General features: G+C 38.1%; 2 protein-coding genes and 1 pseudogene across 3 annotated transcripts; 1 reads left to right on the top strand and 2 right to left on the bottom strand.

The window, feature by feature from the left end:
* LOC104780388 lies at nucleotides 7,126-9,389 on the bottom strand (annotated as a pseudogene).
* Nucleotides 9,861-11,984, bottom strand: LOC104780387 (mitogen-activated protein kinase 3). Its single transcript, XM_010504880.2, has 6 exons — nucleotides 11,507-11,984; nucleotides 11,281-11,410; nucleotides 11,036-11,173; nucleotides 10,614-10,946; nucleotides 10,328-10,511; nucleotides 9,861-10,243 (listed from the first exon to the last, which is right to left on the bottom strand). The coding sequence occupies exons 1-6, from the start codon at nucleotides 11,662-11,664 to the stop codon at nucleotides 10,074-10,076; spliced, it is 1,113 nt and encodes a 370-aa protein (XP_010503182.1). The 5' UTR covers nucleotides 11,665-11,984; the 3' UTR covers nucleotides 9,861-10,073.
* LOC104780386 lies at nucleotides 19,168-24,852 on the top strand. Of its 2 annotated transcripts, XM_010504879.2 has the most exons (14): nucleotides 19,168-19,291; nucleotides 19,863-19,964; nucleotides 20,239-20,366; nucleotides 20,467-20,605; nucleotides 20,684-20,793; nucleotides 20,911-20,994; nucleotides 21,082-21,130; nucleotides 21,246-21,337; nucleotides 21,453-21,579; nucleotides 21,892-21,971; nucleotides 22,051-23,396; nucleotides 23,523-23,633; nucleotides 23,710-24,454; nucleotides 24,552-24,852. In XM_010504879.2, the coding sequence occupies exons 2-13, from the start codon at nucleotides 19,872-19,874 to the stop codon at nucleotides 24,294-24,296; spliced, it is 2,946 nt and encodes a 981-aa protein (XP_010503181.1). In that variant the 5' UTR covers nucleotides 19,168-19,291; nucleotides 19,863-19,871; the 3' UTR covers nucleotides 24,297-24,454; nucleotides 24,552-24,852. The 2 variants fall into 2 exon arrangements, with proteins under 2 accessions (XP_010503181.1, XP_019100172.1); XM_019244627.1 differs by lacking the exons at nucleotides 19,168-19,291; nucleotides 19,863-19,964 and having other exon boundaries at nucleotides 20,911-20,981.

Below are 24,857 nucleotides of genomic sequence, written 5' to 3'. Positions count from 1 at the left end.
TTTGAGTTGGTTGATAGAGACACCTTGATTCTAAAGACAAAGAAGCCTTAAGAATAAGGATGATGGAATGAATGATTGCACATGAGTTGCAGAAAGACTTTTGATATACCGCTTAGATCTTTCAGCCTCACACCAAAAAGATCCGATCTCTCAGTCTCGCACCAAGGAGATCGGGTATTGACTATTGGAATCACACCAAGTAGTCGGTTTTGATTATTGGAATCACACCAAGCAATCGGTTTTGTTCACAAAGAACAGAAGAGAATCACTCTCAAAGAAAAGAAAAGGTTTTATAAAAAGTTGAATTTATTATTTCTTTGCTCTTACATGAGTTTATATAGGATAAGAAAACTTGGTAACAAAGCCAAGTATTATTCTTGAAACTAAAAAGAACAATAAAGATAGATAGTTGAATGAAGATTCAACTCTTGAATTTTGTCTTCCCAAGGTGTCCTTCCCAAGGTGAGTTGAACTTCAATTTTCGTCACTTCTCTTTGGCCACAAATTAGAGTGATTATTTAGGGCCTTTTTGGTCTTGAATTAGGCTCAAAGTGGACTAGACTTGATAGGTATCATCCCCAATAGAATTTCTCATGCTCTCTTTGGCCATAAGCTCTTGAATAGTCCCATTAAGTACCTCTTTGATGTTTTATCTCTTTGACTCCTTGATCTAACTTTCTGATGAGAAACAACTTGGACTGTATCATTTATTCATCTTGAGCTTAGTTGAAACAACTCCTGGTTGCCAAACATAATTATGGAAGCTCTTAAACCAACTGGACCTGAAACTTATCAAGTTAAGAACTAGATTCACCTTCTTTGGCAAATGGGACGTAACTCTGTGGTTTGTTGGCCAAATCTTGTGTTCTTGAGCTTTTTGGAAACATAAGAGATCCATTGACATCCTCCAATTGATTTCGTGTCGAAATTGATGCTGAGTTGGTCTGTGTAACACGATCGTTGGCTCAGACGTGAAACTGGAACTAGGACAAATCCACTGACTTAAAATATCCATATCTTTCAAGTATGAACTGATTTTAACGTGCTTCCAATTCTCAATGGTTCTAGGATGGATAAAGATTTCAGAACAGTTATGTTCATAGCTTGATACTTCTGGCTTGGTCGGAATCCTCCTTTGAATGCTCGTAGGTCTAAGTCGTGTAGCCATGAGTTCACCTGATTTGTAAAATGAATAACTCCTTCATCTAAACTCTGATTGAACTGATTCAACTTCGAGATATGCTCTAGATGCGGTAAGAATGTATCCCAAATAGCAGTTTGGTAGGAAGAGTTGATCTTTGACTTCGTTCGTGTTGAGCAAGACTCAAGGGTCGTCTTGGATGGTCTCATGATCATATCTCCTGCTCTTGTTGAGGATGATTGGTTTTTACCGCTTCCTACATCCTCAATAGAGGTTTTTCTTCTACTCCTACCTCGCTTGTTGAGGTTCTGCTGCCACCTGCTCTGGTTCCTTCTTCTGAGTCGTCTCCGGTCTCTATTTCTACACCATTGGCAGAGCGTGATACGCCTGACTCTCCTTCTACTTCTTCACCGGTTCCGACGTCTTCTTTACCTGATACTGCTGAGGTTTCCTCACCTGGTTTACTTGAATTATTGGGCAAGGGACATCGCAAAAAGTATCCCCTCGGTTCTACTCAAAGACTATGTGCTTCAGCCTGTACACTCTTCCTCTCACGTCCTTGCCCCCGGTTTCTCCGACTCAACTTCCTTGTCTAAGGTCTCTGGTAAGATTCTTTATCCAATTTCCATGTATTTATCTGACGCGGGTTTTTTGGCCAATCATATTGCCTACATGGCCGCCATTCTTGACAGCACGGAGCCCAAGCATTTTAAAGATGTTGTTTTAATCAAGAAATAGTGCAAGGCCATGCGCAAAGAGATTGATGCTCTTGAGGCCAACCATACTTGGGATGTTACTGACTTACCTCATGGGAAGAAAGCTATCAATAGTAAATGGGTTTACAAATTGAAATATCATTCCGATGGCACTTTAGAACGTTACAAGGCTCGTCTCGTAGCCATGGGTAATCTTCAAAAAGAGAAGACTGACTTTACCGAGACTTTTGCTCCGTTGCAAAAATGACAACCGTTCGTTCTCTTCTCGGTGTTGCTGCTGCTAAGGACATGGAAGTTCATCAAATGGATTTTCACAATGCTTTTCTACATGGCGATCTTGAGGAGGAGGTTTACATGCGTCTTCCTCCTGGTTTTAAAGCCATGGATCCTAACAAGGTTTGTCGACTTCGCAAATCCTTATATGGTCTCAAACAAGCCCCTCGATGTTGGTTTTCTAAGCTCTCCAATGCTCTTCGGGAAATGGGGTTCACTCAAAGCTATCAAGATTACTCCTTGTTTACCTTACGACGAGGCACGATGATCCTTCATGTTCTTGTTTATGTTGATGACTTTGTGATTACAAGAAATGATTTGGCTGTCATTAATACATTTAAAGTCCAGCTCCAGAAGTGTTTTCATATGAAGGATCTCGATCGCCTGAAATATTTTTTGGGCATTGAGGTCTCTTGCGGTAAGGATGGTTTTTGTCTCTCTCAGCGAAAATATGTTCTGGACATAATCCGTGCAGCTGGTCTTCTTGGTTGTAAGCCGTAGCCAGTGCCTATTGAGGTTAATCATAAACTTGCTTCTGAAACTGGTCCTTTGTTTGACAATCCTCAACAATATTGTCGTTTGGTCGGTCGTTTTATCTACTTGACAGTTACCCGGCCGAATTTAAGCTACGCGGTACACATTCTTTCTCAGTTCATGAAGGCACTTTTGCTCGTACATTGGGAAGCAGCACTCCGTCTAGTTCGTTATCTCAAAGGTTCTCCTGCACAAGGCATACTTCTTCAATCAGATTGTGATCTCCACATTTCCGCCTACTGCGGCTCTGATTATAACTCATGTCCTATTACTCGCCGTTCTCTTTCGGCGTATGTTGTCTATTTAGGGAACTCTCCTATTTCTTGGAAGACAAAGAAGCAGAAGATGATTTCTAGCTCCTCTACTGAGGCTGAGTACCGTGCCATGGCATACACCCTCAAAGAAATCATATGGTTGAAGCGTCTTCTCAAGGATTTGGGTGTTGATCATTCTTCTCTGAATGGCATACACCCTCAAAGAAATCATATGGTTGAAGCGTCTTCTCAAGGATTTGGGTGTTGATCATTCTTCTCTGATTTCTCTGCATTGTGATAGTGAAGCTGTCATTCATATTGCCGCCAATCCTGTTTTTCATGAGCGGACAAAGCATATTGAGTCCGACTGTCATCAGGTCCGAGACGTCGTTCTTGCCAAGCTCATTACAACCGAACACATTTCTACTACTGATCAGATTGCTGATCTTCTTACTAAAGCTCTGCCAGCCAAACATTTCAAAGATTATTGTCCACGTTAGGTGTTACAGATTACGTACCATCAACGTGAGGGGGGTATTATATTAGGATATATGTTAATATTCTATATTCCTAGATTTACTCTAATATGGGTTTATCACGTTTAGGCAACTACTCTTGTATATAGACTTTACGTCTTTGATTGGAATACACAACAGATTACCTTCTATTATCTTCTATTATAGTAATAAATAAACCCTTTACTGAAAAAGTTAGCTTTCTTTGAAAAAGGTTTTTTGCCGAAGGGTGTGAACCGTCCAATTTCTTACTGTAATGTCTTATACAAAGTTATCTCAAAAATCATAGCGAACAGGCTGAAACTGGTTTTGTCAAAGTTCATATCCGTAAATCAATCTGCTTTCGTTCAAGATAGACTGCTAATTGAGAATGTTCTCTTAGCTACAGAGCTTGTGAAGAATTATCACAAAGACTTTATCTCTAGTCGTTGTGCCATCAAAATCGACATCTCCAAAGCATTTGATTTGGTCCAATGGTCTTTCCTCCGTCATGTTCTTACGGTTATGGATTTCCCTCAAGAGTTTGTTCACTGGATCATGTTGTGTGTTACGACAGCTTCTTTCTCGGTGCAAGTAAATGGTGATTTGGTTGGATATTTTCAGAGTTCTCATGGGTTGCGTCAGGGTTGCTCATTGTCCCCTCATCTGTTTGTTATTACTATGGATGTCCTTTCGAAAATGCTGGATAGAGCTGCAGTTTTGCGGAAGTTTGGATATCACCCCCAATGCAAGAACATTGGTCTAACTCATCTGAGTTTTGCGGATGATTTAATGCTTCTTTCAAATGGTAGAGTTCGGTCTATTGAAGGGCTGATGAGGGTCTTTGATGAGTTTGGAAAATTTTCAGGTTTGAAAATAAGCATGGAGAAATCAACAATTTATTTGGCCGGTATCTCTGATACGGTCACTCAGGAGATTGTGGAACGGTTCCCTCTTGGTGTTGGCACCCTCCCAGTTAGGTATCTTGGTCTTCCTCTGGTCACAAAAAGATTTTCTATGGCAGACTGTCTCCCACTCATTGATCACATCAAAAAGAAAATTGGTTCTTGGACCGCAAGGCACCTCTCCTATGCAGGGCGATTGAATCTTATCAACTCTGTTCTCTGGAGTGTCTACAGTTTTTGGATGTCTGCTTATTGTTTACCTCGTGAATGCTTGGAAGAGATTGATAAGTTATGCTCCGCATATCTCTGGTCTGGCTCTGAGATGAGTCCAACTAAAGCTAAAGTCGCATGGGACTCCATTTGTAAACCGAAGAAGGAGGGTGGTCTGGGATTGCGTTCTCTCCGAGAAACAAATGATGTTTGCTGTCTGAAATTGCTCTGGCGGCTAGTCTCTGAGGGGGGCTTGTTGTGGGTAAGATGGGTGAAAACATATCTTCTTAAGAAGGAAACGATTTGGGGACTACCGGATAACACTTAATCCGGTTCATGGATATGGCGTAAAATTCTTAAATGCAGAGCTACTGCTAAAACCCTATGTCGCGTTGATGCTCATGATGGTGCTAACACTTCTTACTGGTATGATAACTGGTCAAGGATGGGCTGTTTAGTAGACATTGCGGGAGATAGAGGTTGCATTGATATGGGGATCAGTCGAACCGCCTCTGTTCTAGAAGCCTGGACTACACGACGCAGAAGAAGGCATCCTGTTGAATACCTCAACAACATGGAGGAGGAGTTAGAACATCAGTGGAATAACAGGAAGATTGGGGAAGATGTAGCTTTATGGAGGGGGAAACGGGATGAGTTTCAGAATCGTTTTTCAACAAAGGATACTTGGCAACATACTCGCCACGCTTTGGATCCGGTTTCTTGGCACACCGCGGTCTGGTTCACTCATGCAACTCCTAAGTACTCTTTTACCGTTTGGCTCGCAGTCCTGAATCGCCTTTCTACGGGGGACCGGATGCAGAGTTGGAATAGTGGTGTTGATGCAACATATGTTCTCTGCAACTCTGCAGTCGAAACAAGAGATCATCTCTTTTTCTCTTGTGTTTTTTCTGCTGAAGTGTGGAACGGCCTGGCTTCTCACATTTACAAAGCACATTTCTCAACAGATTGGCAGTCCATTATTGCTTATGTATCTACACAAGGTTTTAACCGAGTCGGCGCCTTCTTAGCTCGCTACACTCTGCAGATTCTGGTACACACACTTTGGAGAGAAAGGAACGATAGGCGACATGGAGCCCCTCCAAGGACACCAACTCACCTCATTGCTTGGACTGACCGCCAGATCAGGAATCAATTACTAGCCATTCAACTCATTGGAGATAAACGTTACAAGGACGACCTCCTTACCTGGCTGGCAACTCGCCCATTGCCCTAGTCCGATATACTTTTTATATTTATGCTTTAGCTTTTTAAACATGTCCTAACTCTCTTTTTGTACCACCGCTGCATTTGATGTACAAACGATTTTCTTTGAATCTAATTTAACATTATTTTCAAAAAAAAAATGTTAGCTTTCATTCACTTACGTTTGAAATCTCTCAAGTCTTTGTTTCTTGCAGGCAAACAATTTCTCTCAAAAAGATGTTGAGATCCTCCGTCTTGGCAACTCCATCTTCTTCCTTTGCTTTTTTGCAATCACAACTACATAAATCCTTGTCCAAATCCTGTTGTGACTACCCATGACACAAATCCTTTCACTAAGTGTTATCATTTATGCAAGTATAACTACCAAGTATGGAGTAAAGGGAAAGAGGGAAAGCCTAAGAAAGATGAATAGAGAAGAGTGATGGTGCTTTTGTTAAGCAAGCTTCTTGGATAGATTTGTATTTACCAGAAGAAGTTAGAGGTTATGCTAAGCTTGCTCGATTGGATAAACCCATTGGCACTTGGTATGTGGTAAGTTTAAAACTTAAAAAAAAAAAAAAAAAANATGTACAAACGATTTTCTTTGAATCTAATTTAACATTATTTTCAAAAAAAAAATGTTAGCTTTCATTCACTTACGTTTGAAATCTCTCAAGTCTTTGTTTCTTGCAGGCAAACAATTTCTCTCAAAAAGATGTTGAGATCCTCCGTCTTGGCAACTCCATCTTCTTCCTTTGCTTTTTTGCAATCACAACTACATAAATCCTTGTCCAAATCCTGTTGTGACTACCCATGACACAAATCCTTTCACTAAGTGTTATCATTTATGCAAGTATAACTACCAAGTATGGAGTAAAGGGAAAGAGGGAAAGCCTAAGAAAGATGAATAGAGAAGAGTGATGGTGCTTTTGTTAAGCAAGCTTCTTGGATAGATTTGTATTTACCAGAAGAAGTTAGAGGTTATGCTAAGCTTGCTCGATTGGATAAACCCATTGGCACTTGGTATGTGGTAAGTTTAAAACTAAAAAAAAAAAAAAAAAAAGACTCAAAGCTGTTTACTGCGAGTTAAATCATCTCTGTCAGCTTCAAATCAGCCTGTGTGAAAGCAAAACATCGTTTAACCTAATAACATTCAAGAAGTCAACTTAACATGCATTGTCCTGTACATAAATTACTAAAGACAGACCAACTTGTCTTTTATTACTAATAATTTGTTCATCAGGTAGCTCCTACAACCAAGCGCACAAAAACATGTTGTAAGTTGTATTGAATTAAAATAGACTACTCACTAAGACAAGCTTTGATGCTATCAATGTGTTATAGTTCATCCTAGATTCACCAAATACCCATTCATTTTCAGAAAAACATGTAATGTCTGCACTATTATAATCAACGTAACATTACCAAACAATTCTTCTTAATCCTCTATCACAGACACAAATCAATTATATTACAACAAATTTACAAATCAGTTTTATATATACTTCAAAAACAGTTGAAAAGAGCTTTTCAGACAAAGCTCTCCCTTCACAAAACTGCAAATTATGAAAACAAACGACTCGTTCTTAATCTTTCTCTCTCTTTCTCCAGTTTATAGGATCATGAGGACAAAGTAGTAGAGTGAGAGCCAACAGCATCTTTGTCATTATCATCATCCTTAAGGTTTCTGTATCTGTAAAGCCAAGAACACACAAGAAAATAACCAAGATTCAAGACTCCACCTATCACTAAAACCCAGTACACATTGTCAACTCTTCCATGGTTAATGTCATCTGGTAACCACATGGTCGTTCTCTGAATCAGGTCGATCAAACCAGTGCTTGTGTAGAAACATATCCCAATCACAACTGAGGTGATCGATGTTGCGGTGCTTCTCATAGACTCTGGAAACTCTTGATAGCACAGAGCTACATTCCCAGGGAAATGGAAGGCCTCCCCTGTAACCAAATATAAGAAACCAAGAACATGATCAATTTGAACAAAGTTCGAGTAGGATGAAATTAGCCATAGTCAATTCCTCACCTATTCCTACTATAACTAGAGGAGGGAATAGCCACAAGACTGACATGTCTGCAACCGATGATGATCCGAGGAAATGACCATTCTGTACTACCTTCAATCGCTTTGCTTCAACTAAGGCAGTCACAGCCATGCTAAGAATGTTGAAAACATGGCCTGCCCCGACTCGCTGGAGCGGTGTCAGGAACTTTCCTGTTAGCTTTTGGTAAAATGGGTAGAGAAACCGATCATTGACTATGATGAATAGGCAAGTGGAGAGAAGTGTTATGACTTGGAGAGAGCCTGCAGGGATTTTAAAGTTAGAGCCAAGCCTCCGGTCCATGACCAGACCTTGAAGAACTGTTAAGCTTAGCTGCATAGCGATTGGAGTGCTCAAGAATATTGTAGCTAACGCAAGAGGGATGATTCTCATGACTGCTTTGAAATCTTCCACTTGTTGAACGCTGCATAGTCTCCATGGATTGCGAATTGTGCCATCTGGTTTCACCTCGTCTTCCAGTTTCAAAGCTGCACGGTTGAAGAACCTGCGTATTTGAGAACTCATTAGAATGGCCTCTCAGTGCATAAATTGAAACTGTTGTTTTAGAGATGGTTTTTTAATTTTACCTGAAACTCCTTGTGGGAATTGTTGTGATTGATTCATTGTGGTAGTCTTTTTCGTTGGTGGAAACCACAGCTTTTCTTTTGCGTACCGCAGCGATAATCACGCATAGTAGACTTCTGAAAGGACTTCCCAAAGGCTTGTCGTGCTTGTAGAATCTTTTCCCCGCAATGAAAACCAAGAAACTGAAGAGATTAGCGGCTAAAGACAAACCAGTTGAAAAAGCTTCCTTGGTCTTTAGTTTTTTCGTACTGGTTTGCACCAGCGGTTGCTAATGTGAACCGTGTCCCACCTGTTCCTATAGAGGCTAGAGTAATTGCCGTGTAAAGGACGCCGAACTGGATTTTCGAAGGATATTGGCATAGGCTTGAAGCTGTTTCACAGGGTTTGGGTCTTAAAGAGTCAAGCGAAGCTGTTCGAGTCAGCAGAGCTACACCCTGATCAAGAAGTAGAATTAATGAACTTCTGTTTCAGAGAGAAGTTGATACAAAAAAAAATGTGTGAGTCTTTATTAAACTTTACCATAAGAGAAATGAAAGCTGAAACTGAGATAACTGGAATGCTTCCAAAGAAAGAGTCAGAGGCAATGGCTGCAATAGCTGGAACCATACAGATACAACCACTAACAATGTTGGCAATCTGAGCTGCTGCGATGCTCTTCACGTTAAATTCCTCAATCAGGTAGACGATCAAGTTAAGTAACCAACCCCATGCAGCTATTGTCAGGCCTAACAACGTAGCTGCACCATAGAAAGATAGATAGCTTCAAATTCCTACTTTAAGTTCTAATGGTTATGAAGTTATGTATAAGATCAAAAACAGAGAGAAACAGAATCTCTCACCTATCATAAACGGGAAGGTGATCCAACCTCCACTGCGGCGTTTGGTACTTGAATCTGCTGACATCTGTGTTTCTGCATCACCTGTAACTGAACCAGCCATGTCTTAAAATATAGCAGAGATCTTTTCACTTTTTATTTGTCAACAATGGCCTGAGATTCTGAAACATATATAGGAGTATAAGTAATAATACTTAATGATGACATTCTCCGGTCCACGATATTTTATTCTCCATGCGCAGCAGCTTCAAAACAAGAAAGATTAAGAAACTAAAAATCTCAAAGCTTATTGTCCATGCAAGTTGAGCCATCACTATCAGCTTCGAACAGCCTGTGTGAAGACAAAATTATTTCCAACCCAACATTTTTAAGAAGTCAACTCTAAATTGTCAGGTAAAAGGATATTGCTAAATAAAAGACCCATTTGTGCCTAATTATTGCCAAGGAATTTGACCATTAATGCTTCAATAATGCAAGTAGCTACTACCTAGAACCAAGCCCACAAAAAGTCTCTTTTAAGTCATTGAATAAGAATAGACTACTCACAGCTACGAGCATTGACACTGGTCTAGCTCTTCAATGGCTCCAACTAGATTGTTGACATGCATTACAAAACCATATTCTGACTTCTCTTTGTTTGCTAGAATATGTTCAGTAAAAAAAGTCTGAAGATATGATTTAATAACTGGAGTACTTTACATTGGAGCTACACTCAATCGCTAGTAGTAAATAAGCATGAACAAACAAATAAAATTACAAGATAATATATGTGGAAAGTACATGAATAAAAGAACAGGCAAAGATACTAAGCAGCCATTTCGGATGGTTATTGGGTACCGGGCATTCACGGGGCTGCTGCTCTTCTAACCGTACGTTGGATTGAGTGCTATAGCCTCCTGGTAGATCATATCTTTGATCTGTTCCTCGTCCAGAGGCTGTTGTTCGAACTCGAAAGAGAATGGCTTTTGACAGATTGGCTCATCAGTTGGGTCGTGCAATTTGGCGAGGTACTGATGATTCAGAGCTTCTTCAACTGCACACAGAAGAATTTGACAGTCAAAACCATAAGATGATAATAAAACCAACAGAGAACAGATGATGTATATATATAACTTACCAGTGATTCTTCTGTTGGGGTCAAACGTCAACATTCTGTCAACTAGATCAATGGCCAATGGGTTAACATGAGAGAAAAGTTTTGCTAACGGCTGGCGAGGGAAGTTGGGAAGTTGCCGGATGTATCTTTTCGCATCCTCGTTGTGTGTGAAGCCAAGATCAGATTCTGTCGGTGTGCCAAGCAACTGCGAAATCCACACATATTCAATCATCACATATCCCGGTAAAAAGGCAGAACCTTTCTTTAAAACCATACTAAAAAGTAGATAACTTTTCTAATCTCTTACCTCTGTCAATAAGCGCATTTGATGAACATGGTCTTTACCAGGGAACAAAGGCTTTCTATTCATAAGCTCCATAAAGATACAACCAACAGACCAAACATCAATAGCAGCTGTGTAGTCAGAAGAGTTTAACAGAAGCTCAGGTGCTCTATACCATCTAGTAACAACATACTCGGTCATAAAGTCATTCTCAGAAGTAGGTCTAGCAAGACCGAAATCACAGATCTTTAAATCGCAGTTCGCGTTCAACAGAAGATTGCTCGGCTTTAAATCTCTATGGATAATGTTAGCTGAGTGGATATACTTCAGCCCTCTAAGAAGCTGGTACAAGAAGTACTGTTTCACAACAAAGACCAATCCAAGAATCAGTTTCATGTTTCTTCTACCTTAGAAACCATCCAATCCAAAAACAGTTTAGTTTTTACCTGACAGTGTTCCTCTGATAACCCTTGGTTAGATCTAATGATTTGGTGAAGATCAGTATCCATTAACTCAGTAGCAATGTAAACATCACTGAACTGCCTTCGTAGTGGTGGTGGAACCACATCTCTTATAGCTATAATCTGTCAGTTACAACAAATACCAAATCATGATTTGTTTTGTTAATCTCTTCATCTAATCCTAATCTCTCAACAGATAATAATTTCATAAAAAAAACGAAGAAACTAACGTTTTCATGATCTATATGACGAAGAAGCTTGATCTCACGAAGCGTACGTTTCGCATCCATATGATTATCAAAAGCATTCGCTATCTTCTTCATCGCTACTAGCTCGTTCGTCTCCGAATCCAACACAGAGCTTCACAATAATAATAAAAAAAAAAACTCCGATCTCAATCAACGAATCAAAAACTTAAAAAAATCAAAACTCAGAGAAGCGAAAGAGAAAACATACCAAACGATTCCATAAGCTCCACGACCAATTGGGATAATCGGAGGACGATACTTAGATGTGATCTCGAATAAACTACCGAAGATATCGTAACTTATAAACTGTCCTCCGTGAGTCTCCACCGCCGGGAAATCCGTGTATTGACCGCCGCCGGTGTTCATCTCTCTCTCTCTTTCTCGATCGATGAGCGTTGAAGATTTAAAATCAAGTCAAGCTTCACTAGATGTGTTTTTGAAGAAGTAGTGAATCTGAAGGTGTTTGTATTGAATCGTTTTAACATATATAGTCAAGAGTCAACTGGAGAGACTGAGAGGATTAAAGCTGAGATGAGTTTTTTCGCGGTAACTGCGAGGAAGACGAAGATGGAAGAAGAAGAGGAGAAGATGAAAAGATCGTGTGGTTGAGATTAGAGCCGCCTTAAATCTGACGGTTCATGTTCGTTTGTTGACTTCGTCAACGGTCTTCCTCTCTTCTCAAACGTCGTCCTTTACAGTTCCGCCTTAAATATATTAATTTCGTTTTGCTGTAAGAAGTTTTGTTTTATAGTTTTGGAGAAATATAAACAACGTGGGGATTTTTAATAAACAAAGTCGTTTTTTATACGATTGATAAATAAAATATTACTCGTTTTATTCGTTTCAGAAAGAAATTAATTTTTAGTATTGTTTAGTGTTTACGTTACGTATTTAAGATTTTTTTAATGCGATTATTTGAAGTTTAATATAAATATTAGGAGATATCTCGTGCTTAAAACATGGGTTAACATTTTTAAAAATAATTATAATACAATATTAAAAATTATTGTTATATTTCTTATGAAAAATTATTTTGTTTGAGATAGTATTTATTTTTAATTATGTTCTATAAATCTATAGATATTTTTTTAATACTAATTATTTTAGAATATTATAGTATTTTATTTTTTTATGTATATTACATTTTATATTGTTTGTTTGTTGTATTTTCATCAATATTTTGTGAAATATGAAGTAGTAATTTTAATATTATAATTGTGAGCAAATAAAATTTATTAATTTATCAACTATATAAATTTAGTTTTACCAACCCGTCACTGTAGAAATTAAAACAAACATTTTTTTCATAGATTGAGTAATATATCTTTTAAATTAAAAAAGCGTAATATATCTTCGTTTTTAAAAATTCAAATCACAACAAATGTAGAAAAAATTCTGCATATTTGTTAATTATAAGTATTATCTGAAAATTCCAAACAATTTTTAAATAAAATAAAAGAAAGATAATAGGAGAATCATGATTTGAAATCTTAATAAAATCTTCGAAATCTAGTTAAAAATAATTTTATTGTGTACTTGGATAGAACATCTTAGTTTTGAAATTCTGATTGGTTTATATTTTTTAAAAAAATATTTAGTAATTTTCGTCCATAATTTTAGTAGAAAGAAAAAATATTTTTTTAACTAATAATTATCTGTATTTTTAAAAAATCTTAGCTGTTATTTTTTTTCAAATACAAATTAGTTTTGACTTGCATAGATTTTTTTTTACTTTTCTAGATTTTTTAATTTTTGATATTTCAGCGTTTTTATTTTTAATTAATTTTATTTATTTAATTAATTAATTAATCTTACTTAAAATTTTCTAATGGCAATTGAATGTAATTTTTACACATTTTAAGGTTAGTTTCATATTTGTACACATTTACATAAATATTTTTTTTTAAATAAATATTTTTCAAATATTGTACAAAAATTTTCAAATGTTTCTCTCAATTATTGTTTTATAGTTTTCTTAGTTCAATCAATAGTATTTCTACTATCCAACAAACGCAAAACTAACCTATTATTTTTTATATTATTTAGATTTAATTAGGAAGATAAATATTATCCGAGATGATTAATCCAAAACTTAAGACGCTCTTGTAGGGAGCTTGGAATGTTGAGAACATTTCCGTTATTGTCAACGACATTGTAAGAAGCACTCAATTTCTTAAAGCGTAATATTAGGCGTTGTGGTTTGGAATTGACTTTAATAGATGTGTTTGTTGGGAACTTCCCTCCAAAGTTTGATCAGTTGACTTCTAAATCTCACACTAAAATATAATTCCATATATTTATGTAAAAGGACCAAAAAACTAAAAACAATTTAATTAAGTTTTATTATTAGAAAATAAAAACGAAAATTTAAAAAAAAAAAAAAAGATTGTCTCTAAGTATTTCTGGTAATGCTTACGCCTCTCTTTTGTGTTTTGGCGCAGGTAAAGGCAAAGTGTGATCGTAGATACAAGGCTATGAAGAGGAGGATGTTCTAGAGGCTCGGTTGTTTGCTCTGTGTCTTTGATAGGATGCTAAAGTGGAACTTAGTTGTCTATAACGATTGTTAGGATTGCTGGTTCTATGACTATGTTATGTTTGGATTGTTACTGGATTTGGTTTCATGTTATTCTTTATTCGTTATTAGTTTATTGGAATGGTTATGTGTTATCCGTTGTTGTTATTGAATAGGGTTAGGTACCTAGTGAGTATGAGATCACTAGATAATAAGATATTAAAAAAAACGTGTTGGGTTGTTTCAATTTGGTATCAGAGCCCATACGGTTCTAGGTATGGTTTTGCTGTGTGCTTTGTGTTGTGGATGTTGGATTGAATGATTGTGCGTGGCATGAGGTCCTAGAACATCCTCTTTGAGCATGCTTTGTGATTCCACGATGAGTTGTGTTCTTTGTGTAGTCAGGGTCGTTTTGTTTGTTTAGCCTTCTGTTCTTGGTGGTACAGATGGTTAGAGGTGAGAGAACTGCTGGTCGTGGACGCGGGTGTGATCGTTGGCGGGGACAAGTTCTCAAGGCCAGTGTGAATGTGACCCAGAGCATGGCCAGTGAGGAGGTGACAGAGTTGCAGGTTCATCTTAGTGTGTCTAGAGACCTGGCTAGTGATGGTATTAGTAGGGCAGGTGGGCCAAGTGTCGGTACTGGTGTTGCCCCGTGTGTGGGGGTTGCAACCGGTGGTGCTCCAGGTAGGGAGGATGTCTCGGCAGGCTTGCTAGTTCACGTGTTGGTGCAACTTCCAATAGTGGCGCTGCCAGTGGCTGGTGTGCAGGCTCATTTTGCCGCCAGCGGTTGGTGGGCAGGTTCCAGTGGTGTCGCCAGTGGTTGGTGGGCAGGGTCCAGTGGTGCCGCCAGTGGTTGGTGGGCAGGGTCCAGCGGTGCAGCTTGTGACTGGATGCAGGCAGGTGTGCAACCATGGGCCGAGGTAGTGGATGTACAGTATGTTCAGATGCTGGTGCAACTACGACATGTGGGTGCAGGATTTTTCCCAAGAGGCACGGATTCGAGTGCGGCTGATGAGTGGAAAGAGCGGATGGAGGATATCTTCCAGTCGTTCTGGTGTCTCGACCACTACTGGGTGGACTTGGCAGCGCAATACCTTTTGGGGGATGTGCGGGGTCGGTGGAGGTTGGTGACGGCCCGGAGGGTGCAGTGGGAGATGACTTATATGGTCTTTTTGGGGGAATTCATTGCCAGGTATTTTCCACAGGAGGCAATTGATCGCATAGAGGCACATATCTTGGGGTTGACACAGGGGAACCGTACTGTGCAGGAGATAGACGCGGAGTTCAGTCAGCTTGTGGGGTATGGAGGCCGGTCTTTGGAGCCAGAGTCGGCTCAGGTGCGGAAGTTCTTGTTAGCTCTGCTTGATGACCTGAGGACTCAGTGCATGGTGAGGAACTATGCTACAAGAGCAGAGCTAGTTGAGATTTTTGTCAAGATAGAGGATGAGTTGAGGTCACAGGTGGTGGTGGTTAGTCCTCCAGTGCAGTCGAAGCGGACTCAGCCACATTCTGTTCATAGCAAGGGCGGTAAGCCTGCGCAGGGGCAGAAGTAGAAGTTCGATGCCATGCATAGGTCAGGGTCCAGCGGTGCGGGATGCTTCGGGTGTGGGAGCTTTGAACACAATGTGGTGAGTTGTCCATAGAGGGGCAACCAACCAGCACCGCCGACGACTCGGGTGTGTTACTACGCAAAGAGGCGAGACTTCTCAAATCGTCGTGTCCCAAGCTGCATTCGATGGTTGTGGCAGCGGTGCAGCCAAGAGTACAGCAGGTGGGGCAGACGGTGTTTCCATTACCAGCGGCACCGCGTGTGTACACGATAGTGGAGACGGGAGGAACAAGTGCCATCGCGATCACGGGTATAATTTATAAACTTGACTTTGTGGTTTTTTGTCATTTTTGGATTTTATGGGTGTCTGTGATGAATGTTAGGGTTCTTAGTGCATAAGGTTTGTGTTGGAACCTTATTGGTGGGAGGACTTCCGTCCCATGTGTTGTTCGACTCCATAGCTACTCATTGCTTTGTTATCCTAGAGTGTGCCGAGAGGGGCAATATTCGTGGAGATCCCAGAGGGTGTCGGTCGACACCAACCTTCAGCAGCGGCTGATGACATGTTTGCTTTGTGTATTGCCTGGTTTGTTTTATTGTTTGTTGATTATAGCATGAGAGATCTTATTGCTTGTGTGTATAGCCCAGCAGATGGAAGGATTGCCTCAATAAACATTTCTGGTAATACTTACGCCTCTCTTTTGTGTTTTAGCGCAGGTAAAGGCAAAGTGTGATCGTGGAATCAAGGCTATGAAGAGGAGGATGTTTTAGATGCTAGGTTGTTTGCTCTGTGTCTTTGATAGGATACTAGAGTGGAACTTAGTTGTCTAGAACGGTTGTTAGGATTGTTGGTTCTATGACTATGTTATGTTTGGATTTTAATGGATTTTGTTTCATGTTATTCTTTATTCGTTATTGGTTTATTGGAATGGTTATGTGTTATCCGCTGTTGTTATTGAATGGGGTAAGATTACTAGTGAGTATGAGATCACTAGATAATAGGATATTAAAAAAAAACGGGTCGGGTTGTTTTACCTTTGCCTTCATAATCATTTTCATCATTACTATGTACAATGGTTCTGGAATCCTCTCATCATCCCAAATTTCATCACTATTGTCTGCATCACTCTCGCCTCCATTGTTACCTTCTCTCCCAGCCTCTATAAACTCAACTTCAAAGTCATCAAAATTTTCTTCCTTTACACCTACATCTAGTTTCATAATAGTTACAATGCTCCATTGTTCCTCTCTATAAACTTCTTCATGTTTTCCCTCATTTGCATGCCCAACCTCATTAAATTATTCATCACCAGCAACCTCATGATCATCCCCACTCATAACTTTATGATCTTCTTTAATATCGTTTGGCGTTTTTCGTTTTTGATTCTTTTGTTGTCTTTTAGATTGTCATTGCCTCGCTCTTCGGTGGGTATCAAAACACCTCAATCTCTGTTTATTGTGGGATTGCCACCGCCTCAGTCTCCATTGGGCATCAAGCCACCTTAGTGTCTTGTCCTAATGGGATTTGATCTACTTCAATGTCTGATGGGTTCTCAAACATCTCATTTTGCAAATCGTGATGTTCCGACTTTTGCGCCTCCTCTAACTATCAGTGGTAAACTTTTTCGTCCTCCACGGATCCACGTCACTACGAGTATTCGATCAGATCTAGAGAGAATTTAACTTTTTAGTTTTCTAGGGTTAGGGATGATAATTTGATTCGGAAATGAGATTGTCTCAATTTGAAGATTTTGTTAAATTGGGTTTTGTTAAAACATTGTTGTTTTGCATAAACAAAAACGGCTAACGTATGAAAATAACTTCATAAACTTCTTTTTAACAGCAATTTAATGTCAAATCTCAAATGGCTGAGTTAACAAAATTTACTTAATTTTTTAAAACAATCAACAGAAGGGGTGTATCTATATTAACATTTTTGAAGTACATTTTTGTGTCATCCTCTCTTATCTTTGTATCCAAACAAGTCTCAACTAAAGAGGGTGTATTCAACTTGACATTTTAAGTGATTTGTGTAAAAGTTACAAATCATATGTTATTCAATCATGGATTTTAAAAAGTCTCATGAAATCCACTGTTATTCAACTGATGATTTAAAAATCTACTTTGAAATCCACTGTTATTCAAAACAGTTTGTGGATTTGGATTTTAATAAGTTTTAGGGATTCTAGAAGATTTTAGAGGATTTTGGAGGATTTTGGAGGATTTGTTTAGTTAAAAATACAGAAATACAAATCTCATGGTTTTAGGTGGGATTTGAAAGAATTTTACCATAAATCATATCAACTCCCCTAAAATCTATCAAAATTCCAAATTTTCTAAATCCCATCAAATCCCCAAAATCATTGTTTCAATACACCCCCTTAAATTCTCTACAATCCTTACAACCAAACACAATCATTTCCTTATTTGATAATATTAATTTCCTAAAATATATCTATCTAATTTAAATAAATATGTTAGATTAAAATATAATTCTCCTTTCCTTTTTATTTAATCTTATATTTAATTATTTTAATTACTATTCAATACATAAATTTAATAATTTTTTAGATTTTTTTCAGCATATAATGTTATTTGAATTTTTATAAACGGATATATATTAAAAATTGTCTTAGGATATATGTAACCAAACAAGTATATCCACATATAGAGCTCGGAATACATTTTTGGAGTACAATAGGGTGCCATCACTTTTTGCCAACTTCGGGTCGGGTTTTTAACTAAAATTATAATCGATTCAATTATCCGGATCCTCCTTAAGATTGCCGAATATTTTGGGCCGGTTTTTAATCCATAACATACTTATTCACATCCAATTAATGCCCATTGTATCTTAGGAAATATCTAATTTGCATGCCGAAAGAATGGATAACCCAATTTATGTAATCACATCATCTTAATCACATCCCTATAATATAATAACTAATTCAAGATGAATACATCTTAGGAAATATCTAATTTGCGTTTAATAAACGATTACATATTTAGTAAGATCTTATTAGCTTTAAATGTACACTATTAATCCAATAATATCAATTGAGAATTATAATAATAATATGTCAGATCATTCATTCCTAAATCATAACTAACAAATCGTAAAATGTATATTCTCAACTTGTGAATCAAGAGTTTCTACAAAACTCTACCTAGAACCGTTAACAGTATATATATCAACAAAATAATAGATCCGTGGTGTACCACGAGGTAAAACCTAGTTCAACTTGATATTTTAAGTGATTTGTGTAAAATTTACAAATCCTATGTTATTTAATCATGTATTTTAAAAAGTCTATTAAAATCCACTGTTTTTGAACTAATGATTTAAATATCTACTTTAAAATCCACTGTTATTCGAAACAGTTTGTGGATTTTGATTTTAATAATTTTTAGGGATTCTGAAGGATTTGAGACGATTTATTTAGTTAAAACTACAGAAATCCAAATCTCATGGATTTAGGTGGGATTTAAAAGAATTTTAGCATAAATCATATCAACTTTCCTAAAATCTATCAAAATTCTAAATTTTCTAAATTTCACAAAATCCTTCAAAATCATAGTTTCAATACACCCACTTAGGAGTGATATAGATGACGATTCAGAGATTGAAATAAACCACCACAAACTTTGAATTTCAAATCTTAAACCGACGCCAATCGAAATAATTGAACCGGAGGTAATGGCAGAACCGTAATAAACAAAGAATCTATGGGTATAGTTATTTTCCATATCATCTCTTCTTATTATGCAATCGTGGATCTGGCAGATGAAAAGATTTTTTAAGGGTTATAAAAACCAAAACCAAACAAACATTAAAAAAGCAAGCGGCCAAAAATCTCAGCCATCCAATCTCTCACTTCGTCTCTCTCGCTCGCAAAATCTCTCCGATCGAATCTCTCTCTCTCAACTCAGCTGTATGTTTCACTTCTTCTTCTTGATTGATTCTATCATCTCTTTGATTTTTGGTGGAATCGCCGAATCTCAAAACCCTAGTTCTGTTTCTTGATTCTGATTTAGTTCCGGCGTTGTTTTTGGGATCAATCATGATTGATACCGATTGTAGAAATCTCACTGGATATATATATATATATTTTTTAATTGACTTTCGATTGGCATGCACGGATTAATTTATCGACAGCTCTTGACTACTATAGATGCATCTGGCTCAATTAGATTCTTGATTTCGATCTGAAAGAGTTTGAATCTTTAGAACCAATTTTGGCTTGGAATAATTTTTGATGAGATCTTCAATTTTGATTGAACTGTTATGTGTACCTTTTTTTTTTTAACACGAACTGTTGTGGAAGTACTAAAAAGTTTATTTTTTAGTTTTGTCTCTGTGTGGTAGATATAATGGTGTCAGTAGTATGGTTTGCTTTTTGCTTGTTTATCTTTAGATGATGGGCCATTATTCTAAGTTTTTTGTTCGTATATATATATATATATCTCATTCGCTTTCTTTTTGTTTTCACTTGTCTTATTCAGGAAAAAACAATGAGTGATTACGGTGAAAAGACTTGCCCTTTGTGTGCAGAGGAGATGGATTTGACTGACCAGCAGTTGAGGCCTTGTAAATGTGGCTATCAGGTCCAGTTTCTGATTTACATGTCGATGCATTGTGCTAAACTTCTAGTTTCCTTGTTTTTGTGATTAGGATAGACAATTAGGTTTAGTTATGATTTTGTTTTGTAGGCTGTAATGTGGTATACCTAGAGCATACAAAATAATAAAATATATGTGTTGAAAACTGTTGACTCAAAAGATTTGTGTTTATACCGATTGTGGTGGCCTCAGAGATCGTTGATCTTTGTTCTGCTGATAATTTTCTGATCTGATATGTGGTTTACCTCCAATCTTACAGATTTGTGTTTGGTGCTGGCACCACATAATGGACATGGCTGAAAAAGATCACTCAGAAGGGCGCTGTCCAGCTTGCCGCACTCCATATGACAAAGAAAAGATTGTTGGGATGACTGTTGATCAGGAGAGGTTGAGATATGACACCTGTTGATGAATGCCGACTTTTGTTCTTTATCAGTTTTTCAGTTTTGGTTTGCTGATGTTTCTTATCTATTTTTCCTGTTCTCAGACTGGCCTCTGATGGCAAAAAAACACAGAAGTCAAAACTGAAACCTTCTGAAGGGAGAAAGCAACTAACCAGTGTTCGAGTGGTTCAAAGAAATCTTGTCTACATTGTTGGGTTGCCACTTAATCTAGCAGATGAAGATGTACGGGATCTTTCCTTGAAAACCTTGTGATTATTTCATATGATCTGCTTAGTGACGGAAAAGTTTCATTTTTTTCAGCTTCTCCACCGTAAGGAATATTTTGGTCAGTATGGAAAGGTTCTAAAGGTTTCTATGTCCCGAACACCAACGGGTCTCATTCAACAGTTCCCTAACAACACATGCAGTGTGTAAGTGTCGTTGTTTCTAATGTTAATCAAACAAATTTCTCTTTTAGCATGAATGGATTTCATACAGGTTTGTTTGCATTGTTATTATGTTCTGATTATTAATGGCTATTGCTCCAGATATATCACTTATGGCAAAGAGGAAGAGGCTGCTCGATGCATCGAGTCCGTTCGTGGATTTATCTTGGATGGTAAAGCACTGAAGTAAGTCATGTGGAGTACCCTGTTAGTGTACAGTGGCAATTATCTTCATTGATTCCATTATTTTCCCTTTTTTTTTTTTTACTGCAGGGCATGTTTTGGGACAACCAAGTATTGTCACGCATGGTTAAGAAACGTGGTATGTACTCCTTTTCTGCTCTCTGGCTGACAGAGTTTTTGTTTTGGCTTTCCTCTTTTCAGTCGAAATTTGCAACTGATACTAATGGAATATGGATTTGTTTTTCTATTATCAGGCATGCAACAATCCTGATTGCCTCTATTTGCACGAGGTTGGCTCTCACGAGGATAGTTTTACAAAAGATGAGATCACATCAGCCCATACAAGGTAATCTTCATTGTCATATTGTCTAAGTTTTCTTCTTGTACTCATGATTATTTTTACGCATATAATATGTGGAGAAATTGTAGTATTAATTCATTTAGTAATTTTAAATGAGCAGAGTTCAGCAAATTACTGGAGCCTCAAATACTATGCAATACCGTTCAGGGAGCATGCTACCTCCACCATCGGATGCTTATTGCATTGACAGTTCTACTGCAAAACCAATTGCAAAAGTTCCTTCTAATGTAAGCTCTCTAAACTTCTCTACTACTTTACCTTGATATATGAGGGTGCTACTCTTAACATTTTGCATTCTTATCTCCTGTAGCCTTAGTTAGAGTCATATATTGGTAAATGCATTCTGATATTGCTCACTAGAAACTTTAGTGCATGTGCAGCATTCCGTAGAAACTTAACTTTTCTCTGCAATAGCTTCAGATTGTGTACATATGTTTGTTTTTTCAATTTAATCTTTTCATTTACTCTTTTTTTTTTTTAATTACGAAAAGGCTATATGAAATTAACGTTTAGTTCTCTTTTCATATTTATTGGTGTAGACTGCAGTTAGTGCTCCCAAGGGTTCTCCACCTAGTGGGAGCTCTGGTAAATCAACTGCTCTTCCTGCTGCAGCATCATGGTAAGTTTCTTGCTGTAAGCCGTTGTATATGTGCACTTTTTTAAGTGGTCATTTAAAAAAATTGAAATTGCTGTTGCAGGGGGGCGCGTTTAACAACAAATCATAATTCTATAGCAACTTCAGCTATTTCAAATGGATCTTTGGATAATCGTAGATCACCATCAGAGAATGGAACTTTGGCTATGTCTACAGTTGTTGCAAATGCAGCTCATGGGTCTGTATCGTCTAGTAACACTCTTCAGAAACCACCTCACAAGGAAGAATTTCAAATATTGGCTGGAAAAAGCAAACCAGGCATGTTGAAGCCTGTGCAACATAAGATTGTGGTGGATCCTGGGTCCAAGAGAAGTACATCGCCTAATAGAGATCCTACTAGCAATCAGATATCCTTTTTAGTAGAATCTTCACACAATAGCAGAGTCATTGACAAGCCTTCTGCTGTTGAGAATTCTTTTGAGCACACAGATGAAATTGCCGAAGATGTCTCTCATGTTAGTAACTTGTCGGCTGATGTTGCACGGATGGGGATAACTACAATTTCTAAGGATGAAGGTCCTAGTGTTCCAGTGGCTATTGGTATTCATTGTGATCAAGGTTCTATTAGACAACCTGGTAACGATGTATCAAATCTGGAGCAGTGTAGAATGCATAGAAACACTGATGCAGAAGCTGACATATTACAAAATGGGATTCATGGTTCCAGGCCAGAGTGGGATTGGAGATCAGGTTTGCAATCCCAGATAGATGTTAAGTTGAAAGTGGATGATCTTTCATCATTTAAAAACAATAGGCGAGATGTTGCAAAGGCTATTAGCGACTCGTCTTATATGCTTAGTTCATCAAGTTCCGTCCTGGATTCAAATAATCTAGCTTCTCGTTCTTTTCAGACCAGGGAAACTCCTGGTGGGATGGATTCCGATATTAGATCCTCCTTTGACATAGGTAACTATAGATTGCATCTTCCAAACGGATTTTCTGAGAAATCCATATCCAATATGGAGCATTCTTTATTTGCGATTGAAAGCAGGAACAACATGCAGAATACAGAGGATGGTATAATTTCAAACATTTTAGATTTTGACCCCTGGGATGATACCTTGGCTTCGTCACACAATTTTGCAAAATTACTTGGCCAGAGTGATCATAGAGCCAGTACTCTGGAATCTTCTAACCTCATAAAGCAAAATAATGACCAGTCCCGATTCTCTTTTGCTCGGCATGAAGAGTCAAATAATCAAGTGTATGACAGTAAGAGTTACAGCATATCTGGGCAGTTGTCAAGAGATCAGCCTCTTCAAGAGTTTGGAGTGAACCGTGATATGTATCAGGATAAGCTTGGGAGTCAAAACGGTTTTGCCTCAAATTATTCCGGTGGATATGAACAATTTGCTGCTATTGCTGGATTGTCTTCCTACAAGAGTCCTGGTTAGTATATATCATCGCTTCTTATAGTTGTTTTCTGCAAATTAAAATTCGTTTGACTAACAAGTACTTCATCAAGACTATCTCTTCCTCTGGTTTTCTGAACTTTTCACCATTGCCCTCTTGTAGTGGCGAGGACTCAAGTTTCTGCTCCTCCTGGTTTCTCTGCTCCCAACAGGTTACCTCCTCCCGGTTTCTCTTCACATGAAAGAGCCGACCTGTCTTCTGATATTGGATCAGGTATTATATATTACATTCCTAAAAATAAATAATTTCAACTTTCCGTAAGCTGAAACTCTTGTAACACATTCTGCAGGAACTCGTTTGCTTGAGGCAGCCGCTTTCTTGAAGAACACATATCATATACCACCTCCAAGTGGCAATTCAAATGCAGCTGGAGATATTGAGTTTATTGATCCTGCAATTTTAGCCGTTGGAAGGGGAAGACTTCACAATGGGATGGAAACGGCAGACTTTGATATGAGATCAGGGTTCTCTTCTCAGCTGAATTCCTTTGAGAACGATCCAAGACTTCAATTGTTGGCACAGAGGTCTCTGGCTGCACAACAAGTCAATGGATATCACGATCCCAGGAACGTTAACAACTTCTCTTCTTCACTCTCCGACCCATATGGAATTAGTTCAAGGCTAATGGATCAAACACAAGGAACTGGCTTATCTCCTTTTACACAGTTGCCTAGACAAACTTCACCAAGTCCATTGTTGTCAAATGGTCACTGGGATAAGTGGAATGATCCCCAAAGTGGTAACACTCTTGGGATTACCCAGCTTCTAAGGAGTGAACGGATGGGATTTAATGACAATGTCTACAGCCGTTTTGAAGAGCCTAACTACCAGAGGCCCAGTCCCGGAGATCCGTACAACAGAACATACGGGATGTGATTACTTGGTTGGATTTTCGTAAAAGAACGATTGTTTGGCTGATTCCAGTGTTGGAAGAATCATAGTCGAAACTGCTCTGTCTATTTGTCCATATCAAACCAGACCTTAGTATCAACAATCGCAATATCTGCTTGCCAGGAGTAGTTTAAACTCGATTGGTATAGACATCTTGTTCCTCTATACCTCATCAAATATAGACAATCATTTACTGATATTGTTAAGTGTTCTTACCAAAGTTGTTTCTCTCATTTGCAGGAGGACACCTTACCTTGTTGGGTGTGTGTATCAGCAAAAAAATTCAGTGCTGTTGATTCACAAGATGATCTAGTCTACATTTGCCTACTTCAGAAGGCTTAACTAGTGACAAACTCCCCTGCATTTTTGGCGCTACTGTGAATTCATTATCTGTATAGATTATAGAGCTTTCAAGAACAAACTCGCCTGCATGTTTTGTATAAAGAAGAGTTTGCTGGAAAAAAATGATCTGTTTCTTGTGCAACCTCTCTTCAACTTTCTCCTAATTGAATGAAAGAAATTCACAGCATTAGACCGTGAACTGGG

The sequence above is a fragment of the Camelina sativa genome, chromosome 4, assembly GCF_000633955.1.
Source record: "Camelina sativa cultivar DH55 chromosome 4, Cs, whole genome shotgun sequence".
Lineage (NCBI taxonomy): Eukaryota > Viridiplantae > Streptophyta > Magnoliopsida > Brassicales > Brassicaceae > Camelina > Camelina sativa.
The sequence above is the reverse complement of the archived record's forward strand: the minus strand, read 5'-3'. Positions and strand labels throughout refer to the sequence as shown.

Excerpts from the sequence above, each read along its gene's own strand:
- LOC104780387 (XM_010504880.2), bottom strand. The coding sequence starts at position 11,664 with ATGAACACCGGCGGCGGTCAATACACGGATTTCCCGGCGGTGGAGACT. Across the intron at positions 11,411-11,506 it reads GGAGCTTATGGAATCGTTTG|CTCTGTGTTGGATTCGGAGA; the intron begins GTATGTTTTCTC and ends ATTATTGTGAAG. Across the intron at positions 10,947-11,035 it reads TATCAGAGGAACACTGTCAG|TACTTCTTGTACCAGCTTCT; the intron begins GTAAAAACTAAA and ends GTTGTGAAACAG.
- LOC104780386 (XM_010504879.2), top strand. The coding sequence starts at position 19,872 with ATGAGTGATTACGGTGAAAAGACTTGCCCTTTGTGTGCAGAGGAGATG. Across the intron at positions 19,965-20,238 it reads CTTGTAAATGTGGCTATCAG|ATTTGTGTTTGGTGCTGGCA; the intron begins GTCCAGTTTCTG and ends CCAATCTTACAG. Across the intron at positions 23,634-23,709 it reads GTCTTCTGATATTGGATCAG|GAACTCGTTTGCTTGAGGCA; the intron begins GTATTATATATT and ends CACATTCTGCAG.